At 36.1% G+C, this 17,682-nt stretch overlaps 1 protein-coding gene and 1 long non-coding RNA gene across 10 annotated transcripts in view; one reads left to right on the top strand and one right to left on the bottom strand.

The window, feature by feature from the left end:
* The first annotated feature begins 1,447 nt into the window (after window positions 1–1,447).
* Lpr (lipophorin receptor) overlaps window positions 1,448–17,682 on the top strand; it is a 222,616-nt gene continuing 206,381 nt past the window's right edge. For 5 of the 9 annotated variants that reach the window (XM_062668429.1, XM_062668428.1, XM_062668427.1 and 2 more), the window contains exon 1: window positions 1,448–1,948. In XM_062668429.1, the coding sequence (XP_062524413.1) occupies window positions 1,810–1,948 (139 nt within the window). In that variant the 5' untranslated portion in view covers window positions 1,448–1,809. 9 annotated transcript variants of the gene reach the window in all.
* LOC134198898 (uncharacterized) lies at window positions 7,853–8,524 on the bottom strand. The gene is made up of 2 exons (XR_009973173.1): window positions 8,273–8,524; window positions 7,853–8,050 (listed from the first exon to the last, which is right to left on the bottom strand). It is a non-coding gene; the product is annotated as an uncharacterized LOC134198898 (long non-coding RNA).

Here is a 17,682-nt window from a genome sequence, read left to right as displayed (position 1 = left end):
ACTATATTGCCTATTTCTGCAGCGAAGCAGTAATGAATTCAGGCTTGAAGGATGGGACAGCCGTTATGTTATACAAGTGAGACTCGAACCTGATATCGTTGTAATGTCTATAGGCTTTGGTACCGCTTAACACTAGTTAAACTGTGAGCTCAATAAGTCGTATTTGCAACATATGAATAAGTGAATATGAATAAAAATGTAGATTTATAGTCGACTCCAAAGTCGCATTTTTATATTGCTCCGTCTTTCCTTTTGTCTTTGTAGTTGTTTAACGTCCCACCAAAACTACTCAATCGACTGTTACCTGTGTTTAAAAGTGAGTGAGTGAAGTGAGTTTCTGGGAGTCTCGTACATTGCGCAACTCATTAATACAAGTTTTTTTATTGCTAAGTACCTAATAGTAATTTAAAATTCCTTTGATTACAAACCAAATGCTTATTTTAAATTTACCTAATGTTTTTTTATCACAATCACGCAGTTCATAAAACTTTTGAGGTACTTACGTCTAAGCAAATACAAACATTCGTCTCGTTAAAATATTTATAAACGTACTATAGGATTGTTGACACGTAAAGATGAATTTTGAGATAATAATATTAATTTTTGTTTGTTTTGTTGTTGCATGAATTATTTACTTTTCGTTGCTCCTCACATTTTAGTGATATAATAAAAAATGCAGTCCAATGAATAAATAAAAGAATCGAATCAAATTCATTCCGGCTCAAAGATGAGGTTCAGAAAATTAAGAATCAAGATGCTCGCACTGTGGAATTTTCAATAATGGGATACCTGACAACGTTAAGAAGTTCGGTAGGCTTTGAGTATTTGGTCTCATTTTGGGTTTATCCTAAAACCGGTCGGTTAGTTTCGTATCTTATCTTACAGTTGCGTAGTGGGGTGCGTAACGAGTAAACGCCACGCCTCCCACGGCGCCTTCAACGGGCCGGTTATTTAAGATGCGCGCGCAGTAGAAATTCTCTTGTAAAGGTGAGATCACAGTGATTGATCTTTTCAATGAGCTGCGTTTGAGCGAGCCACTTTCCAGAATGACGGAGTAGCATACATGTACACGTGTTCATTATCAATGTTAGACGATATTACAAATTTGAGAAGTATTTTAATCTTAAAACGATTACACAGAGTATGAAGTAACCTTTCTCGAAGCCAAAATGAAAAGAATCGATTACGCTCACATGATGAGAAAACCATAATTTTTTATTTAGTAAATCATAAATACTGTCGGTACTAAATGCTAAATTCAGTAAAAAGCAGATAAAATTGACGGATGGCTCCTCCGTCGCAGAAGACAGGGAATAGTTAATTTACGAAGAAAAAAAATTAAATTATTTCAATTAGGATCATATTTATTTCAGATATTTTTATGGATCATTGTGAGGATGCCTTTAGGAAATAAAGTTCGCGTGGTGCGTTGGAAAAATCTGTAGCGAGAATGAGCAGCGCAGCGCCACGATTCGGTCGCGGTAACCATACTGTACTGTACGTCACGCATGCGTCACCGCCATCTAGCGGCAAGCTCTGTAATCGTGTATCACCTGCCTGCCTCTGTCTGACTCGCACGACATTTCTCCGTCGCGCTCGCACCACTGGCACGTACAATTAACCTCAAAGCGCTCTTTGCGTACACCAAATCATAAAATACTGTCCTTCGATGCATTAATAACAGTGACATTGACTGTACAGACACAAAACTGAGTTGTGAACGTGACATAACCTCGGTTCAAGCAAAATTTTGCAGAACAGTGTCTAACAAAAGTGGTATTGTTAAAATCGAAAGTTTCCAGCGGACGAATGTCCCTTTTCGTGGGCTGTCAACGGGCAGCCCAAAATATTTGTGGCAAAATGTGGTGGTTTATATGTTTTTTATGTGTTATAAACGTTAAAACATTTGGAGCTGCAGCGTCTAACAATACCAACGTAGTATCTGAAAGTAAGTACTCAGATTTTGTTTTGATATATTTTTATAGTGTTTATAAAAGCAGATTAAAAAGAAACCAAAAATTTTAAAAAACATCGTCACAAATTAGTAAGTTTAAAATATATGCTGTGTTATTGTAAAGTATGTAAACAAATATAATAATAAGAATAATCGATAGATTTCATTCTATGCTTTTTAACAGCTGCGAACACCTGAGCGTGTTCCTATTAAGATTTTATTTATTCCTACACCCACCGAGAACTTGTTTGTTACGTGTTACGTAGTTCCAGTACCGTCATTCAACGAACGCACGTGTTTATACTGCTTCTCGTAAAATTCGTTGAAATGTTTACAATGTATGATTCTCGTTTACATTGTCGTATATGATAAAATAGTTATTTAATTATGGAATCGCCAGATCCAAATGGTCTGCATTTTGATAAAATACTACAAATGTTTGAGATTTATTGATGACGCATGATTATTTTTAAATAATGTCTACTCCTGTAATGATTAACATTTGGATGGTAATGATTGAATAGGTCATTTACATGTAACATCTAATGGAAAGTTTATGTGGATGAACTTACGTCGGCGAAGATGATAAGAACAAGGATCTTGCAAGGAAAATGTAATTGATGGGTTTGTTTTCAAATATATTGCAAGCCCAATATATTTCAAGGCTTCAATAAAAAAAAAATATAAAATAGATATCCAGGCAGTTCTTATTTTTTTGTATTACGGCGCAATTTTCACAAAATACTACCAAGCGTAATTTCATATTTGCTACGTCATATGGGGCCAAAATAAATGAGAAAACCTATCCATTAATACACAACGCTTAGCTACTACTACGACAATTAATACTACTGGTACTGTTAACCACTTTCTAGATAATTTTATTTTTTATTTTGCCTGCAAGGGTCAACTATACAAAATATTCTTATTTTTGAGGCAAATTGTTTGCCGCTTTTTAGATTGTTACCGTATATTTCACCACATGAATACCTCCCAAATTGTAACCTCGAATCTCAAGACACTTTGAAATTTGAGACTGAATCGGAGTCTCAATTATAATGTATATCGGTTGTCCTACCATTCAAACAGGAACTCATGACTTTCGCGGCAAAAATACGGCTGGACGTTGCGCTTACTTGTACGCCTTACCACAAGTAAATCAAATTGTAGTGTTACGCTTTTCAGTCTGAATTTTCAGTCAGAAACAGTTTCTTTTCATAGTAAAAATGATAAGAGTTTTTTCAGCAAATTATATTCACGCTTTATTACATTTTTATTACCAAATAACAAAACATCACATAAGTACTACTTAGTCTGGCCATAAATTCTGTTACAATTAAAAATATTTGACTTTGGAATCTGTCATTTTTATATGATTGCTCATTGGGTTTTCTCATTTTGGCGCCAATACATTGTACAATATTTTGCGATATTAAAATGTAGTGGGGTGATAAAGAGAACCGAATCGCTTTGATTGCATTACACAAAGTAGGTATGGAGCCAAATGCAATTTTTAAAATATCTCCATAATATCTCCATACGCTTGGTATTAGTAAAATGTTTGTGTACCGGGCTATAAATAGGTGCAATGAGACCTCCTCTGTTAGTGACAGAAAAAAATCTGGCCGTCCACGTAGTGTTCGTACGAAAAAGGTGGTCAAAGCAGTAAGGGAAAGAATTCGAAGAAATCCTGTCCGAAAGCAAAAGATTTTAGCTCGGGAGATGAAGATAGCACCTAGAACCATGTCGCGTATTTTAAAAGATGACTTAGGATTTGCAGCCTATAAGAGACGTACTGGTCATTTCTTAACAGATAATTTAAAAAAGAATAGGGTGGTAAAATCGAAACAACTACTGAAGCGGTACGCAAAGGGAGGTCATAGAAAAAATTTGTTTACGGATGAGAAATTTGTTACAATTGAGCAACATTTTAACAAACAAAATGACCGTATTTATGCTCAAAGCTCTAAGGAAGCTTCCCAATCAGTCGACAGAGTGCAACGTGGGCACTATCCGACTTCAGTGATGGTTTGGTGGGGTATTAGCTATGAAGGAGTGACTGAGCCATACTTTTGTGAAAAAGGTATCAAAACATCGGCACAAGTGTATCAAGATACCATTCTTGAGAAGGTAGTGAAGCCCCTTAACAAAACCATGTTCAATAATCAAAAATGGTCCTTCCAGAAAGACTCGGCGCCAGGTCATAAAGCTCGGTCTACGCAGTCTTGGTTGGAAACGAACGTTTCGGACTTCATCAGAGCTGAAGACTGGTCGTCGTCTAGTCCCGATCTTAATCCGCTGGATTATTAATTATGGTCAGTTTTAGAGAGTACGCCTTGCTCTAAACGCCATGATAATTTGGAGTCCCTAAAACAATCCGTACGATTGGCAGTGAAAATTTTTCCCATGGAGAGAGTGCGTGCTTCTATTGATAACTGGCCTCAACGTTTAAAGGACTGTATTGCAGCCAATGGAGACCACTTCGAATAAGCTTTTTATACTTTAAATTGCTTTATATTTATGTATTAAACTAACACACTAAAAGTAATAAATGTTATTGCAATAAATAAAAAATTCCTTTGTCTCAGTATCTGTCGCAAGACTAGTATATTGTTTAGGTGTAGTAATTAACTAAATTATCGGTTGTATCAGACTACTACTACTCTTCAATTTGTGACAATGTAGGACTTTGTACAATAAATGATGTATTCTATTTTTGTGAATAATTTTGAAAACATATTTCTGTTTATAGTTTATTGTAACTTATCAGATTGCTCAATGTTCGTCGTCGAATTTCAGCACAACATAAGTAATGACGTGTACGCCTGCAAATTCGATTTGTGCCAAGGTACAGAAATAGAGAAGAAACAAATAGCCGAAAGTGACCGAAGACGTTACTTTTCCTGAATCAGTACAAAGTTCAACTGTAGTGGCGGAAAGCCAATATACCGTACGGATATTTTCGCATAGTTGTTTACTCCTTTTTTTTCCGACGACACTGCCCCTTACGAGGTAAACGTTAACGCTCTTTACCGCACGAAGTGCCTGATTGCTGAAACAGTAAATTACAATGAAAGACAATACGATTTTTGGACCAACAAGCTGACGCGCCAAACGTCCCGCTGATGAAAGAGCACAATTACATTGTGAGGGCCACAAAACGACCATTGTGTTCGAAGGAACCATCATTATGTGGAAAATGAAAAACGAATCGCCCTTGTCATATTTCAGCTCAAATTAATTTGGGGCTATTTGATTTTATTCTCTTTGAACCTTTCTTTGAAATTGTCAATAGATCCAAGGGAATCAATCAATCATTCGTTTTAAAGAACAATAAATAAGTCAATTAACGTATCTTCAATTAATACAACTTTTTAGGTTTAATTTAGGACGTTTTATAAACATGAAATTCAAATAATACGAGAACGTAATAAAATAACTGGCTATCAGATAAAAATATCATTATCGAAGACAGCTGACGTACAACGGCCAGTTTTGAATTTTATCAATATATTATAACATTAATATAATATTAATAATTAATAATTAATTAAAGTATTAATAATATTAAGTAATAATATAATATTATTAAGTAATATATGTATCTAAATTTGACAAATTCACAACAGCTCGAAACTTGAACTCATACTAATTGTCCATGTTAGTATCATTTCACGCATACGTCGTTTAGCCTCAAATAAATGTCGGAAACTTGACTCCTTCATCCTCTTCCAACGTATGCAAATAAAAGGGAGATAGTGAGTTTCCGGTCTCTGTCGTAAGTACAGAGTTGCGTATTTGTTTAGTTTACAACAAAACAACTTCTGTCGCGCTATTTTCGTATCCAAACGAAATGCGCGTTTACTGCGGACGCCAAGTCGCTCTTGCGATGTCGTAAATTGGTGTTTAGAGACGATTACTATTAGATTTCCTGGTAAATGGTAACAGTTTACTATCATCCTGTGACATTACATCTTACCTGTGACAAGATTTCCGTATTCGATAGCAGTTATCTAACCTTTTACCCATGTTTAACTATTAAAACGAACTGCCGAGAATATTGATCACCATCTATTATGTAGGCTTTGATAGCTTTTATAATTAGGTTTACGTACTTAAAAATTAATCAGCTGAGTTCAACGTTTTGATTTTCAAAGTTTTTCTTTGCAGATCACGCAGTTTATCGACTTGAAGTTGGTCAAAATTACGTTTAAATATTCTTTTAAATAGACAGAAACAGGTTAAGATAATAAACATATTGTCTTAAAAATTAATCGAGCTAGTAGAACATGTTTTATTTCTAATTTGACTGGTTAAGACATGACGGTTACGTAAATGGATTTTTATTATGTTTTATTGAATGTATTGAAAGTAGTACAAGTTTTATATTAAAATGAGTTTTTTTTTATTGCTTAGATAGGTAGACGAGCTCACAGTCCACCTGTTGTTAAGTGGTTACCGGAGCCCATAGACATCTACAACGTAAATGCCACCACCCACCTTGAGATATGATAGGAGTTCTTCAAACCGAAACGCATTACTCCTTCACGGCTGAAATGCAGGGCGGCAGGGTGGTAGTGCCTACCCGTGAGGTCCTACCACAAGAGGTACTACCACCAGTAATTATGCAAATTATAATTTTCCGGGTTTGATTTTTATTACACGATGTTATTCCTTCACCGTAGTTTAGGTTAGTAAGCAGCGGCTTGGTTCTGCCCCTGGCATTGCTGAAATCCATGGGTGAGTGGTTACTCACCATCAGGTGGGCCGTATGCTCGTCTGCCTACAAAGGCAATAAAAAAAACCGTGGAAGGCAATCGTGGACATTTGTTAAGTACCTTTTTTATTAGAAAAATTGGTACTGGCCTGCGGGATTCGAACACCAGTGTATCGCTACGCGAACGTCTTATCCTTTAGGCCACGACGGCATCATGAGCGCATAATGGTACTTATTGGTAGAAAAACTAATTAACTATGTGCAGATTCAAAATACGCCCCACGATCAGCAAGCTACGATAACATTACAGATTCGATGACTAAATTGGTTGCAAATAATTTTGCTAAAGAAAATGTACTACTGTATAGGATAAAATATATTAAATAATTCACCCAAAAGCAATCACTAAGCGTTAAATACGCACCACATATTCAAGGGAAAGTTATTACAATGAAGTACCCTTATGTTATATATTCAGCATATGCTGTGGATTTAGGTAGAACAGTAAATAATGAAACTACCCAAACACTTACAGTTTAGTTACTCTCTCTCTTGTATTATTACAAAGTTGTTTACTAACTTTGTTTTCCGGTTTACTTGTATAAACGTGTCCGGTTTTAACAGCATTACTAAATTCTTTGTAATTAATTATTCTATTAAATCTACTACAGTAATGTAAGTGAGTACTATAATTTAATTATGGATGAGCTTCCTCTGCCTAGAGTACACTGTTAATCGTCTTATCAAAAGTATAAAATTATATTATCTACATCTTTAAATTATTAAAGCATATTTGTAAGTTCCGATTTTAATAAAATACGTCTATTACAAATTAATTTCTGTCTAACTGTGAAAACTACATGATAATTCCTTCAGTAGTCACAAAAAAAATATCTAAAAAAATGGTTATTCATGTTCTATTACCCTTCTTTACCCTTTCTATTTCCTTCTTCTATTCCTCTCCTCAATGTCCGGAGACATCGGATTCAACTGTTTTAATATTTTTTATTTATATATCGATTTACGATAATCAAATCGAATCATACGATGTTCATAAGATCAACGAATCATAATTTTAAATACAGAACCTTATGTAATAAAGTTTATGTACTCGTCATTATTATATAACCATCGACTCATGGAGATTATAATGTAAAAAGGTGTATATAGAAAATATATTATGTAGTTCAATACATGTTTTATTTGCCCAATTGGTAAATATTCTGTTCATACTATTTCCGTATTCATACATACATAGATCAGCGGTATTCTTACATCTTTATTGTGTGCTACTTCACAAAATAGGAGACTGCATCTACATTTTGGTGTTGGCAGTCTTCGGTTTCCATTCGAGACAGGGTCAGCCGAGATGGTTTTTTCTAATGAAAAAGAGTTAGTTGTATAGTTATATTTATTATAAATAAAAATCTCTCATGGCTGCAGTTGACAGGTCGTTTGAAAAGAAACCCGTCGTATTGATTGAAAATCTACATGTGGTTCCAATTTGAGGAATAATTCCATAGATTATCCATTGTACACTGGAATGCGTATGCAATAACGGCTCAATTAGGGTCCGCTGCCAAGTCCAATGCGACACTTACCGTTGACCTCGATCCTATTGAACCGTTGTCATTAAGCCTCACTGCTGCTGTATGCTATGTTGCTGATACAGACAGACGGCGTCCGATAAACGAGGGTTAGATCTCAGCCCTGGAATTCAATATCGAAACTCACATTTGAATTTGACCACTCACTTAAACGGTGTAAGATCTAATGTCCTTTGAAAGGGGATTTACTATATTTCGTTATGTGTGTGCGACACTTATTGGCTCGCAGCGAGTATTAATTGCGAATGCTGCGGATATGCAAGCGACCAGTGCCAATCGAATGTTATTGTTGTTTTTGTGCTGTTGTTTGTGTATTAATATTTCAATGTCTAGCCCGTTTTAGTTTATCAAAAGAATTAAAAAAATAAAATAAAAAACTGTGGCTAAAAGCAATGTCAGTGCTGGGACACAAAACTAATTTGGCACATTAACACATTTAGCATCTAAGAATTCATAGTCGCAAGGTTTTGTCGCATTTAATGTCGCATTTGATATTTCGTATTAAGTATGTCAATTAATTTTGGGTCTGTTTTCGTTCACTAATAATTAAATTTACTTCCAATAGTAACAGTTCTTAAATATGAATAAAGACCAAATAACAAAGTTTTATTCTGTGATACGTCTTTATTACAAAACTTTCTTCAATATTACTATTATTTGTTTAGTTCCTGAACTTTTCTGCTCTTTTGTCAATATCATTTAGATAGAGATCTAACTTGAAATTAATACCATTCATTTATTCTTTATATTTATTTTCCAGCTAAACGTGAATATTCTATTTGGTAATTAGTAATTAGTGGTCATAGAGGCACGTATCATTCTAAAATACACCTTTTTATTGAATTAAATCGCATCGCATTATGGTATGATACTACTAATATAACTAATGTACTGTGATAGAAATCTTACCTTGCAACTTGTGGGTCTTTTCTTTGAAAAAGCGGTGCGTCACGGTAATCGTGACCACAACGAATGTAGCCGCCTGCAACTACATATCCAACCCAAGCGACGGGGCAACGCAAAGCCGCCGTCGAACATAACATGTCTTGTCAGATCATTTAGGATCCACTCTCAGTGCTTGTAGGATCTCAAGTACCGGTCAATGTTCTCGTGGAACTCGTCGAATACGACGGAGAGTTCAACCTGAAGACTAGCCCATTGACACAACCCACTCTGTTTCTCGCCGTATGTTCTCAATGGGTCGCGATTCTGATCCGGTGGTAGATTCAGCGAAGCACTGCTCTTACTAGGGCAAGTGTTAAGAAATTCTCTGAAGTTGAACCCGTGAGCTCACTTACCCGCGCGTTCCTGGAATAGATCATAGACTAATAAATAGTGTAAAAAAATGTGGATCTGGAGGGGTTCTTTGATTATCCCTCAGTTTTATATCGTAATCGTGGCCGTCGTCGTCTCCCGGATGTCATTCGGAAGAGTAACCCGGTCGGCGGTGGATCGCGTTGTAATCCGGTCGATCTCGGATTAACACTGCGAGGCTGGTTGTGCCGCTGTCTGGAAGTGTTGACCGCGGAAACCCCCCTACTTTGACCGGATTTTGACTCGGGACGTAGATCGGACGTCTGAGAGAGAGTGCAAGGGGAGCCACTTAGTTGGTAGTGCCCTAAAAACCGTCTGCAAACCGTCAAGATCCACATACCCTGCGCCCCCTAGGCGCGGAAACCTCAAATGAGGATGGGCGCCCTGCCCGGAAAACAAATTATAATAATAATTTAGTTCTAGAATGAACTTCCCTCCACAGTGCTTCCCAAGAGCTATACCTTTTTAAAACGAGGTTTAAAAAGATCTAGATTGAAAAGAAAAGATCTATAAGGAATTAGGTATATATCTAATAAAGACAATGTCGTATACACTTCAAAATGATTGTTTCACGTAAAGTTACACATTCATAATGGTCTAATAGTATGACTCCCTCTGGGAAAGTTCTCGATTAACATATTCACACAAATTCAATGGGACAAATTTCCGGCACGCTTGTTCATATGTATAAGCAACAACACATCGGTTATATGTGAACAATGAAATGAGTTGTCAATTCATTGAAATCAATTATTGGTGTATTTCTGGGAATTTGTATTCATGCTGTAATATATATTATTATGAAGCCGTGCTTTATTTGTTTTGACTGATCTTGAAGGTATGGCTAGTTGTCACAAGAAGAAAATGTAGTTTATGTACATATTTGAAATGTATACGTCTACGTTAATCAATATACGAAATCTAACTTCTGACTTTGTAAACATAAATACAATGTACATGTAAATATAATATTGTAAGTAATTATGAGGGAGATTTGTAATTAGGTAACCTAGATTAGGTTCGTTCAAAAACCAGTGAGCGCAGTAGCTTTATTTATTTATTTCTTAGATCGCTGGACGAGCTCACAACCCACCTGGTGTTAACTGGTTACTGGAGCTCATAGACATTTACGTAAATGCGCCACCCAACTTGAGATATAATTTCTAAGGTATCAGTATAGTTACAACGGCTGCCGCACCCTTGAAACTGAAACGCATTACTGCTTCACGGCAGAAATAGGCGGGGCGGTGGTACCTACCCGTGCGGACTCACAAGACGTCCTACCACCAGCAATTACGCCAATTATAAGTTTGCGGGTTTGATTTTTATTACACGATTGTATTCCTTCACCGTGGAAGTCAATCGTGAACATTTGGTTAGTAGGCATTTCAATAGAAAAATTGGTACGCGCCTGCGGGATTCGAACACAGTTGCATAGCTAGATACGAATGCATCGAACGTCTTAGCCTTTAGACCACGACGACTACTATCCTACTATGCTAGATGAACAGAAGATTAAGATATTAACATTTTTGGCCCCGCCTATAACATCTTCGGCCACCGAATCCCGTATAAATCGTGGGCCACATATAGGAAAATAAAATAAAAGCATACCCAATTCTCTCACTAATAAAAGCGAGTAGAAGTTTTTCTCTAAGATTCATTCTAAATATCGTTTATCTAGGTACTGAAAGATAATCAAAGACAAGCAAAAACAGTCATAATGCGTCTGTCAGTAATAATACTAATAATGTACGTTACATAATTTTCCATACAATGTACACAACAAAACAGCGCATATAATCCTGCGCGTCTGTACCTCTGAAAGTATTATTTATATCTAAATTATGTTATTAATATATTAAATTATAAATATGTTTGTCTGACACGTTTTTATATCCAAAGTACAAATTTTTTTATGCCGCCCTCCCCAGTGAAGTAATTCATTACTGGAGTCTATAAAATGACTAAGTGAATTTGGCCACCCATCTTGGGTCATTAGTTTTTTTTTATTGCTTAGGTGGATGGACGAGCTCACAGCCCACCTGGTGTTAAGTGATTACTGGAGCCCATAGACATCTACAATGTAAATGCGCCACCCACCTTAAAGGACTTTACTGTATGATACAATGGCTATCTCACCTTTCCCACAGGAACGTACTATAGCTTTTCAACAGAGATAGTAACCTAGCCGTGTGAGCCCACAAGACGCCTTACTAAGAACAAAAAAAATTTTTACATGTTTAATTTTATACAAATAGTTTCAACCCTGAAACATAATATAAGTAACTTTTTCACGGTACTGCGGGGCACGGGTCTCCGTCTGTGCGATATAAATTGTACCTGTAGGCGGAGCTGCAGGGGAAAGCTAGTTCGTTAATAAAGGTAGATGAAAATAGAGTAAATAATGCAGAGCATATTAGTGGTTGCTATCGGTGTATGATATGTGATATGGAAGGAAATAAAGTTGGTTGCACAACAATAATTGAAATAAAATAGGAATAAGTTAAAACCCGATATAAATTTATGTCTTGCACACAATCAACTAAGCTAAGTGAGTATTCTGCAATTATTCTTGAAATGCTCCTAAGGGTAAGCCGCTTGACGGGAGAAGCATAGCTTAGCTTACGTAGCAACGGATTGGCATGCTTAGCTGACCCAAACTCATATCTTTCGGCTAATTCGCATAGCTTAGGTTACAAAATTTACGATCTGCATAAAAGTATGAAAAATTACCCCAGCCGTGCGAGTTAAGCTGTTAACTAACTTAACTTGCGTTATGCATTTTGTTTTCTAGAATACTAGTCCAAAGTTGATAGGGCAAACTATGTTACAACTTATTTAATATTTATTTAGTGCTCTTAACGCTAATATCGGGTAGCGGTACCTCGAGGTATTGGTTCGAAATCTCAATTAAATTCGATTACGGCTGTCCCACCCTAGAAAGTATATTGTGTACACTCTTATTCTGTATCTTTCTTAAACAAACGCTGGATGTTTATATTCGTTCGTAAACACGTACAATGTACTGTTGTGAGTAATAAAAAGTTACATTTAAATAAAACACATCCCATAATTCGTCTCTAACTTCGCAGCAATAAACTCTTCACCGACACATCTCCGTTGCTCATCACTAAGCTTACCTACTTTTTATGGAGTCTCATGAAATTTTGAACGTTGCTCGAGAGGCGCGTTGGCGTCTCTGATGCGGAAAGTTTGCGCATTAGCGCGACCGGAAAAAGGGGATGAAAAAGTTAAGGAAAGTTTTGCGTTCGTAGACACTAAAACCGGATTTCAACTTTCTGTGCTCGGTTAAAAATTTAACTCTTGAATCGGAGTAATGGACGCTGTTTCTAGGTTTTTGTTTGTAACGTAACGATCTTTATTATACTTACTGTATGATGGAACTAAGTGGGAAACTATTTCATCATCATCTTAGGCCTTACAGCGCAGGCTGGGTCTTAGCCTGGTCCAGTATGTTTCTCCAGATTGCTCTGTTCAAGGCTTTCTGCCTATTTATACCCAGTAAAATCAACATCCAACTACGTTTTATATCATTTTTAATAGCTGAGATTGAAAAACGGCTCAACTATTTTTGTAAAACATCTTTCTGACATAACATTATACACCGTCCTTAAGTAATGCTTAAAATTTTCGATACTTTCATAGAATCAATCTTGGGAATGCCTAAGCCAGTTTCAAAATTGATGAAAGACTGGATTACCGAAATACGATTAGCATTAAATCGATAGGATTAGTTTTTGAACAAACTGAAAATGCAGATATACCGAAAATGAGCAACTAACGAGAATAGTTAAACGGGTCTGTAATTTACATACAGATTGGCTTCAGGGATAAACGCTCGATTTGTATTCAAACAGAGGAACCCGGCTCAGTGGTCGAGGAGTATTTATCCAATCCAGGATTTAAATCGGCCTCACTATCATCTGCTTATCAAAGTCGCTTACTTTTATTATCATGGCTACAAGGGACACACATAAATACAGTATTGTTATCCTAGGTACTCAAAGCCTCATTTTTAACCCTCAGTATATTGACCACGTTTACATTTTTATCTTGGATAGATACATGTACGGCTCGTCAATATTTTCCGTAAGCTATAGGTAACATACTCCACCTTGCGAGATAAGGTTCAAGTTATAATTGCACGGTTTAATGGATTTCGTAACATTGAACTCTTTTTGGTTTAAATTTTTGAAATAAATGTTCATATGGTAAGGAATTCTCGTGAAAACCTTCTTGACAGCAGAATGAGTGTGTGTACAGAATACCAATTCAATAGGAGATCATGGAGTTGCGAATTAGACAGCTATGGAAGGAACCGATATCTTACAAGTATTAAGATCCGCTCATTGTTGTATTAAAAAACCCATGGATCCGCTAGTGAACAAACGTTTTCTGTTCTTAAGCGTGACAAAACTATAGTTTATAATATCTTCGTAAAGGGGACGGCCCATTTCAGGCCCAAAGCGGACAATAGATTAGAGAAAAAATACTTAGTGCATTAATTTTGTCATAAATAAATATGCATTTACTTTCTTCCAAATAAGCGCCACTACAGTTTACAATAAGTAGTTTAAAAAAAGTAACTCTGTTGAAAAAAACAAGATTTTTATTTTTGCGGGAAAAATATTGCCAGCATCAAAATCTTTTACGTATTAAGTAAACTTTTTAAGTATATAAAAAAAAAAACATAAATAAATTATTTTAAGTATTATCATTAATCAATCGATTTTAATCGATTATAAGCACATAAAATAACATCAAAGACATATCCATTGGACTATACTTGAGATATACTTGGGATCTAAGAACTTATATCTCAAGGTGGGTGGCGCATTTACGTTGTAGATGTTTGTGGGCTCCAGTAACCACTTAACACCAGGGTGGCTGTGAGATCGTCCACCCATCTAAGCAATAAAAAAAAAACTTAACTTGTATTGTTATTTAATTATGGACAACTACAACAAAAACATAAAAAAAAAATGTGTACTCGTAAAAAAAAGATTAAGAAATAAATCAATTATCGGTTATTTAAAAATAATCGATATATGAATTTCATGTAATTATTTTTCTTTATACTGACAACACTGACTTTAATCTGACTGACTGACACTTCGCTCGCTGCTTGTGCTTGCGTTCAAAATGGATGTGTTTTGATTTTTCTTCGATTTATTTTGCTTTTATCAATAACGTTTCATACTACGACTGAGAAATATTGTGTGAATTGTGATTTTAACCTGACCGAGATTTAAAACCGTGTATATGCTCTCCTGTGCTATTTTTAGATGATTTACTAATTTTGTATGAAGATGAAGTAAATATAGATATTTAAAGAAGTATGTGTGTTTTTTATACCTTAATAACTACAATTGGATAAAAATACATTAGGAACATCTTAAACATTATAAAAAGAAAAGTTCTTGAAGTATTTATATAGAAAATCAACCTCAAAATGAGTTTTTATTTTTATTTTATTTTTTATAATAGTGGCGTCAATTTCAATATATTTTTTAGATATCTAATACATTTAAGAATTTGAATCAGTCAATTTTTATAGTAATATTTGATGTCCACCTTGGGCCTAGCACACTATGGAGAGTGGTCATTCCCCTTTTACGGTAAGCACTTGAGATGAAGTCTGTTTGTTGAATTCTTGCTGCGGTTAAATGTGTACCGTGAATCGAAGGCATTGAAAATTAGTCATCATGGTTCATTCCTATTTGTGTTGCGCATGATGTATAGCGTTGACTCATTTACTGAATCTATGAATACATTCATGACACGGACAAAAACAGGTGACAATAAACACAGTTCATGTAATATCGGTACAGAGTGCTGCAGAAAAGTCATAGTTTATTCCAGAGAATTCGATTTGTGAGAGTATAGAATGCGATTATACGTTGTCTGGCTTCAAATTGTTTTGGATGGATCATATTCCGATGATGCAATGAAAACCGAGCACTCTTCTTAGAATTTACTAAAGAAACCTTTATGCAACAATCACACAACGCTTATTCTTAGAGTGATTTTGACAAATTTTACAAACACACAAAATATAGTGTCACAAGTAATTTTTGTCAACCTCAAGACATGAGGTCGAAGACTCATTTGTATAGGAGTAATTATTCTATTCTTCAAACCATATTGCTCATCGATAGTATCTTCTGGACGATTGAACCAACCAAACCTTCCCACAATCACACGACCACCAATAACAGCTTAATGAAAAAAAGCCGTAGCTTGAGGCATTACTAACTACAAAGTCACAACTTCAGTTAACATTAACTGTTTGTTACAGTGATATAATAATAAAGTTGATAAGTAAGATCAAAAATATTTCTGGCCTAGGCAAAAGTCAACAAGATAAAGGTTAAAATTATGACAGACGTGCAACTCACTCGCGATAGCGTAATTCTTGAGCGTTCGAGCCAAGACTCGCTTTCTTATTATCATATAATTTCAAACAACTTATAAAAGTGATTAAAGCACCAATATTGTGTTATGGAAAATCGTAATTGTCTGCTCATTTTAATTAAAAATTATTTAATATAAATTCTTGAGCGAGTCCCCTTTTGGAAAGCCAATAAGAACTTTCCGGGGATTAGTATTGTGCTCTGTGGAGAAACTTCGTGCCGATCAAAAGACGAATTCTTGTGAATTACTAATTATAAATCAAGATAATTTTCAGTTGAAATTATTGGATTCTAAAAAAGAAACATTGTCTTATTGACGTAACATTGTATTCACCAAAATACAGACAAGTCAAAAGGAGATCTACTTACTCGGTAGGCAGCGGCTTGGCTCGGCAGGCAGCGGCTTGGCTCTACCCCTGGCATTGCTGAAGTCCATGGGCGACGGTAACCACTCACCATCAGGTGGGCCGTATGCCCGTCTGCCTACAAAGGTATTAAAAAAAAAAAAATCAAAATTTTGCTTAACACCTGGCACTTGTGTGGAACAATTTTTTTTTTGCTTAACACCTGGCACTTGTGTGGAACAATTTTTTTTATTCTTTACGAAGTATTGATAATTTAGCGTGTGATTTGATTTACCGAATCTAGATTTGAGTATGATATTAAGGAATTAAATAAAGGTATTTTTCATCGCAGCCGAAAATACAAATAACAGTTTTACCATTGTTAGGTTACCATATCTCATGAGAGACTTCACTACAATTTTTGCGTTTAATAAAGACATCATAAGTTTTTTAATTGCCTAATCTACTATTTTTATTCAATATTGATTCCTCAATATTATTACCTTTAATTCATATTAATTACAAACATGTCGATATCGCGTAGAAGAGTGTGGTTCATGTAAACCCAACCTACAAATTCAGTCCAGTTCGGTCGATTCGCTCTCAATGAGACAGACATGAGAGCTCTGCACGCAGATTGGATGTCAGTCTGCTTTTAACGCAACAGCCCTCCAGATTAAAGTAATTACTGTCCTTTGGCTGGAACTAGACTATGTCATAAAGGTATTCTTGCTTTAAAATTCTGATACTGCATTTTCATTAAATTTTACGTAGAAATAAACCGTTCATGTTATAGAATATCACACATAATTACAACTATGGATTTAATACTTTTCTTACACATTAAGCGAGTTTTAGTCTTTGTAAAAAATAAGATTATTCCATAGAAACAGTGGCGAATTGTCAGTCTGCCATTGTTTATGTCCAAAAACGGTGTTTAACGTTTCGTATTAAGTGACTGGCACCACGCAGGTGCTCACTGGGCATGGTTGCTTCGGTGAGTTCTTGCACCGGATCGGAGCCGAGCCGACGGCAGAGTGCCACCATTGTGGTTGCGACTTGGACACGGCGGAGCACACGCTCGTTACCTGCCCCGCATGGGAGGGGTGGCGCTGTGTCCTCGTCGCAAAAACAGGAAACGACTTGTCGTTGCCGAGTGTTGTGGCATCGATGCTCGGCGACGACGAGTCGTGGAAGGCGATGCTCGACTTCTGCGAGTGCACCATCTCGCAGAAGGAGGCGGCGGGGCGCGTGAGAGACGCACAATCCCGCCGCCGTCGAGCGGGGGCCAGGGAGGCGGATCTCGCCC

Source organism: Bombyx mori, chromosome 5, assembly GCF_030269925.1.
Source record: "Bombyx mori chromosome 5, ASM3026992v2".
NCBI lineage: Eukaryota > Metazoa > Arthropoda > Insecta > Lepidoptera > Bombycidae > Bombyx > Bombyx mori.
Note: the sequence above shows the minus strand (reverse complement) of the source record. Positions and strands in the feature narration are given on the sequence as shown.